Here is a 6828-nt window from a genome sequence, read left to right as displayed (position 1 = left end):
TAGAAACACTGGCCATCTTAGATGTCGACTTGGCTAATGTCGGTACCAAGAGTACCTTTAGTCGAAACGGAGCGGAGTCAATTATTGACGTGACCTTTTGTAGTCCTGGCCAAACAAGTAGTTCGAACTGGAGAGTAGATGATGGCTACACTCACAGCGACCACCTGGCGGTTCGCTACAGTATCGACTACAATAACAGCAGACAGCGGATAGAAGAAGAGGCGGCTAGGCCAAGCCCTCGCAGGTGGAAGACATCATACTTCGACGAAGGGGTATTTAGGGAGGCGCTCCGCCGTGAGCGAAACTTAATCGGTTTAGACGGCGACGAGCTGGTAGCGGTGCTCTCACGTGCGTGTGATGCGACCATGCCTAGGCGAGTCCACCCTAGAAATGGGAGGCCACCGGCTTACTGGTGGACCGACGCGATTGCGGACCTGCGCCGCGCCTGCCTACGGGCTAGGCGGCGGATGCAGCGAGCACGATCAGAGGAAGAGCGAAACGAACGGCGGGTGGTGTTCGCCGCTGCAAAAGCCGCGCTCAAGACCGAGATAAGAGCAAGCAAAAAGGCCTGCTTTGAGGGTCTCTGTCAGAGTACCAATACGAACCCGTGGGGTGACGCCTAACAGGATCGTTATGGCCAAGACGAGAGGTGTGATGGCTCCTACAGAGCAATCTCCAGAGATGTTGGAGGGGATCATTGGAGGACTTTTTCCGCGTCATGATCCTAGTCCTTGGCCTCCTTTCGTAGGACAGCCGGGGACTGGGGCTGGCGACGAGGAGAGGGTCACCGATGTGGAACTTGCGGGGATAGCTAAGTCCCTTAGCGTAGGTAAGGCCCCAGGTCCGAACGGAGTTCCGAACCTGGCCTTAAAAGTAGCTATTGCAAAGGCTCCCGAGATGTTCAGGTCTGCTATGCAGAAATGCCTGGACAAGGGAGTTTTCCCAGAAGCTTGGAAGAGGCAGAGCCTGGTACTATTGCCAAAGGCGGGGAAACCACCCGGAGACCCGTCGGCATATAGACCAATATGCTTGATTGACACGGCGGGGAAGGTGCTCGAAAAGATCATCCTCAATAGAATGTTGCGGTTCACCGAGGGCGAAAATGGTCTTTCGAGTAACCAGTACGGCTTCCGGAAGGGGAGGTCCACCGTAGACGCTATCTTGTCGGTTACAAAAACCGCCGAGAAAGCACTCGAGCCTAAGAGGAGGGGAATTAGCTTTTGCGCGGTAGTGACTCTGGATGTAAGGAATGCGTTTAATAGCGCCAGCTGGTCTGCTATTGCCGATGCGCTCTTGCGTCTGGGGATACCGGAGTACTTGTACAAGATTCTCGGAAGCTACTTCCAGAATCGCGTACTAGTTTACGACACGGAGGTGGGTCGGAAGTGCTTTCACATAACCTCAGGAGTCCCGCAAGGTTCCATCCTGGGTCCGGTGTTATGGAATGTCATGTACGACGAGGTGTTGAGATTAGAGTATCCAGTGGGAGTAGTGATTGTCGGATTTGCCGACGACATTACGCTCGAAGTCTACGGTGAAACGATCGAGGAGGTAAAGTTGACTACCAACCACTCGATCAAGGTTGTGGAGGCGTGGATGCGGTCCAGGAAACTGGAGCTGGCTCACCACAAGACAGAGGTGACGGTTGTTAACAACCTGAAGTCGGAGCAGCAGACGGAGATCAGTGTAGGAGACTGTACTATCCTGTCAAAGCGCTCCGTCAAACACTTGGGCGTGATGATCGTTGATAAGCTAACCTTCGATAGCCACGTCGATTATGCCTGTAAAAGAGCCTCCACAGCTATTGCGGCACTGTCTCGGATGATGTCCAATAGCTCTGCGGTGTACGCCAGTAAGCGCAAGCTTCTGGCTAGTGTTGCTACATCCATACTTAGGTATGGCGGCCCGGCGTGGGGCACCGCGCTAAGTACTAAATGCTACCGACGGAAGTTGGAAAGTACTTACAGGCTTATGTGCCTGAGGGTTGCGAGCGCGTACCGTACCGTGTCACACGACGCTCTCTGCGTCATTACTGGTATGGTACCTATCAGCATTCTTATCAGTGAGGACATGGAGTGCTTCGAAATGCGCGGCACAAGAGGCATACGCAGGACTGTCAGGATGGCCTCTATGGTCAAATGGCAGCGCGCGTGGGACAGTTCCACCAAAGGAAGGTGGACCTATAGGTTGATACCGAGGGTAGATAGTTGGATTAATAGGCGCCATGGGGAAGTCACATTCCACCTGACACAGGTCCTTACAGGTCATGGTTGCTTCCGACAGTATCTACACCGTTTCGGGCATGCGGATTCTCCCGAATGCCCAGTGTGCAATGGTTTAGAGGAAACGGCGGAACACGTTTTGTTCGTGTGCCCGCGTTTTCGCACAATGCGTGACCGCATGCTTGCCACATGCGGGGAGGACACAACTCCGGACAACTTGGTCCAGAGGATGTGTAGGGATGAGTTTGGCTGGAACGCCGTTTCAACGGCTATTACCCACATCGTCTGGGAGCTACAGAGGAGGTGGCGCGTGGACTCGGAGAATGGCTAGTATAGATGCAGTACAAGAGGTGGTCCAGGGGTTCGGAGTCGGCTTCGTAGGTCATACCGGTGCCCTGCGGTCGAGATCGACCCTTACAACGATTAAGTGGCCGCGGAGAGGAAGTCCCGGTAGCGGTGCTGTCGTGGCGTCGGTCTACTGGGTTGGATCCGAGCCCGCGGTTGGAAAGGGGTCCCCGGCAAGGGTCGGGGTAGGTGAGATCCTGCTGTCTGCAACCAACGGGTGCATCTGATAGGGCCTGAAGGGTAGTGATACCCTTGCTTACGGGCAGGTCAGATCGGGTTGCACGTGGGCATCAGTTCTTGATGTCCGCTCAGCAGTAGGGCGCGGGCGGGGTTGACCCTGCCCGCCTTCCGAGGACAAAGGGAGTGGCGGGGACCACTCGGGAAACTGGCTAAGCGCCAGCATTCTACCGTGATGGACTCTCCAAAGCGAGTCATCGATGTTCGTTGCTGCAGGCTACGCAGCTAACCTTGTGGGTGCGATGTGCACTAGCCCCTCTCTGAAGCAATACCTTCTTGGTGGTTCCGGAGAGACGTAGGGTTTGGCGACCATAGGAATGGTTTAGTGGGTACGAGGAGAGAGTAGTCCTGAATTTTACTTTTGTTGTAGAAGACGGCCTGTCAGACCTACACTACCCTAACCTTCTGTTAGGGTGTCTGTTGAGCAGATAATCCCCCTATGGTTTAGAAGGAAAAAAAAACACACACGCACACACACACACACACACACACACACACACACACACACACACACACACACACACACACACACACACACACACACACACACACACACACACACACACACACACACACACGCGCGCGCGGGGCAGCAGGAACAGGAGTCCACGGGCTTGACGAACCCCCCCTTCTGCGAGTCGGGTGGCAGCTTAGGAGTTCATCCTAAGCGAAAATCGTTCGCACATCCGTGTGGATTACCACCTTTGGCTCTTCCTTCGGGGAGTGACCGAGCTTCTGGTTTCCAGACAGCTCAAGCAGAGGATGCCTAGGATGTGGTGGGGTTTCAACAGTGGGCTCTGTTGGATCTCCATAAAAAGCCACACATCGCAAGCAACTCTGTACAAGCGACCTGGCACCGCTTCCAAAGTGTCTTAGCCCAAATACTCGGAGTGCTAACCGGCATATCAGGATCGATGCCAGTAACATCCTGATTATGGCATACTGGTCAACGCAAACGACAATGGACTACGGATTACGGATAGGATGACGACGATGGGCTGACATTCGTGCCATTCTGCTCCCTGAGTAAGGAAGGGTGACACCTACTTGAAACGGCGAGTGGGCTAATGGTGCGTCTGCCTCCGTCCCGGTAAAACCTTGGCAGGCCTCCGGATACGTTCTTCATCTGTCCATCAATTTTGATGGGTACTAGGCTCGGATGTAACACTCCCGACTTACGCTGATCTGGCTCTGAACACGGACCCCATGAAGGTACGTGTTCAACCCTCGCTTGGCCTCCCTGATTCATAGACAACCAAGAGATCATGAAAGCGACTACGTGCAGCAGGTGGAGATAGCGGCTCGAAGGGGGGACCCAACAACATGGAAGGAGAAAACAAGAATAACAGCGGAAAGGTGGCGAATCCGTTCGCCAGAGGAGGATTGATGAGGTCTCCTCAGCAAAGAGAAGAAGCGGAACAGCAACAAGAAGCGTTCTTGCAGCGAAGCGCGGTACACGAACATAACCACAGTGTACAACAGGAGCAACAGCAGCAGCAGCAAATGGTGGCCCAAATGCAACAGCAGCAGCTGCCGACGAATAGCGGATGGGGCGTGCCCCAGCAACATCCGAAGGTTCTAGTGGCGAAGAACTGGGTGGAAGAGCTCCACGAATTCGTCGACGAGAAACACAATGTGCACAAGGACATCAAGGAGCTGGTGTTAAAGATCCGGAGAGCTCTCGGATCAGCCGTCAAGGAGTGGACCAACGTGTTGCAGAGAGCGGAAATAGCCGAAAGCGAATTGGCATCGACGAAAAACGCTCTCGCTGATAAAACGCTGCCACAGCAAACACCGAGAACAGTCCCGGGAAACCTCGGCAAAAAGGAGAAACTAGCGCGAACGGAAAACACACCGATGTCTGCGACAAAGAGACACCGATCCTCGCCAGGAGATGAAAGGCCAGGAGGCTCTAAAAGGCAGAGAGACAATCTGCGCAAGCGATTGGCCGCCGCAGAGGCAGAACAGGTCGGTGTCGGCAACAGAGAGACCCAGTGGCAGACTGTGCAAAGAAAGGGCAAGGCAAAGCAGACGAACGCAGGTGCAAGACCAAAAGCAATTAGGAGAAGCGTTAAAAAGAAAGGCGAAGCGATTGTGTTGAAGACCCGTGAGGAAAGTTACCTTGAGGTTCTACGTACCATAAGAACGGCTCCGGAGCTTAAGGACTTCGGCGCGGACGTACAAAAAGTCAGGCGCACACGGTCTGGAGAAATGATCTTCGAGCTGTAAAAGGACTCGAAGAACAAGAGCTCTTCATATAAGGAGCTTGCAGCGAGCGTCGTGGGAGACACTGCGCAGGTCCGAGCTGTTACGCCAGAAGTGGTTCTGCAATGCGTCGACATAGACGAGATTACTACGGCGGAAGAAGTAAAAACTGCAATTAAGGAGCAAATGGAGATAGGAGACGTTGAAATATCAGTCCGACTAAGAAGGGGACCTTCCGGGACGCAGGTTGCGTCTATCAAGCTCCCGGTGGATGCTGCCGACAAGGCGCTGCGAATTGGCAAAGTGAAAGTCGGGTTTTCAGAATGCTCACTGCGGGTTTCTCAGCAACCGGAGATATGCTTCAGATGCCAAGAGTTTGGACATCTGGCACGGAACTGCCGAGGACCAGATAGATCGAAACTGTGCAGGAGATGCGGAGATGAAGGTCATAAAGCACAAGAGTGTAAGAAGCCACAAAAGTGCATCATCTGTGAAAATGAAGGGCGCAGGGACCACTTTACTGGTGGCCCAAAATGTCCAACATTCAAACAGGCGGTGTCCGATAAATCGCAGTGGAGGTAGTGCAAATAAATCTCAACCACTGTGATACCGCGCAGCAATTGCTGTGCCAATCCACGAAGGAAGCGAAGTGCGACGTAGCAATCATCTCGGATCCGTACCGTATCCCATCCGGAAATGGTAACTGGGTAGCAGATGAAGCTGGAACCGCTGCGATTTGGACGGTTGGAAGATCTCCCCTGCAGGAAGTGGTGTATCGCGCGATAGAGGGTTTCGTTATAGCCAAGGTTAACGGCGTCTACATATGTAGCTGCTATTCACCTCCACGCTGGACGATAGAGCGGTTCAATCAGGTGCTGGACCGAATATTGGAGAAACTTGGCGACAGGAGGCCAGTCATCATTGCCGGCGATTTTAATGCCTGGGCAGTTGAGTGGGGTAGCCGCCTCACAAACCCCAGAGGATGGAGCCTGCTGGAAACAGTATCCAGACTGAACTTAGTTCTAGCCAACGAAGGATCCACAAGCACCTATCGAAGAGAAGGCAGAGAGTCTATCATCGACGTAACGTTCTGTAGTCCGACTGTAGTGAGAAGCATGAATTGGAGAGTCTGCGAAGATTATACGCATAGTGATCACCAAGCGTTCCGATACCGTCTTGGAGAACGGGTACAGACGGCGGCACGTGGGGATGATTCCAAAGGGCGGAAGTGGAGAACAGAAGCATTCGATGAAGACGTGTTCGCAGAAGTGCTTCGGTATGAACGCAATATGCTGAACCTGAGTCCGGATGAACTGGTTTCGGTTCTCGTTCAAGCTTGCGATACAACTATGCCGAGGAAGATACAGCCGCGGGACGTCCGCCGACCAGTCTACTGGTGGAATGGGAGGATCGCCGAACTCCGTCGGAACTGTCTTCGAGCTAGGAGAAGAATGCAACGGGCTCACACTGATGAGCAAAGGGAAGAGCGCAGACCTTTGTTTAGGGCGGCAAGAGCGGCCCTCAAAAAAGGCATCAAGCTCAGCAAAGCAGCTTGCATGCAGGAACTCTGCCGTAATGCGGACGCAAATCCATGGGGAGATGCCTACAGAGTAGCTATGTCAAGGATAAAAGGCCCAGCGACCCCACCCGAGAGGTGTCCAGAAAAGCTGAAAGCCATAGTAGACGGACTGTTCCCTCAGCACGAGCCAACGGTCTGGCCTCCCACGCCGTATGAGGAAGTCGCCGCTGATATGGAGGAATCCCGTATTTCCAACCAGGAGCTCATCACGGTAGCGAAGAGCTTAAAACCCAAGAAAGC

The 6828-nt window shown here is 53.6% G+C and overlaps 1 protein-coding gene across 1 annotated transcript; it reads left to right on the top strand.

Annotated features, from left to right (window-relative positions):
* Window positions 1-4190: 4190 nt before the first annotated feature.
* On the top strand, window positions 4191-6453 carry LOC134290593 (uncharacterized). Its single transcript, XM_062857759.1, has 4 exons — window positions 4191-4256; window positions 4329-4982; window positions 5627-6285; window positions 6345-6453. Exons 1-4 carry the CDS (start codon window positions 4191-4193, stop codon window positions 6451-6453), a joined length of 1488 nt encoding a protein of 495 aa, XP_062713743.1.
* Window positions 6454-6828: the final 375 nt, after the last annotated feature.

The sequence above is a fragment of the Aedes albopictus genome, chromosome 3, assembly GCF_035046485.1.
Source record: "Aedes albopictus strain Foshan chromosome 3, AalbF5, whole genome shotgun sequence".
NCBI classification, from domain to species: Eukaryota; Metazoa; Arthropoda; class Insecta; order Diptera; family Culicidae; genus Aedes; species Aedes albopictus.
The sequence above is the reverse complement of the archived record's forward strand: the minus strand, read 5'-3'. Positions and strand labels throughout refer to the sequence as shown.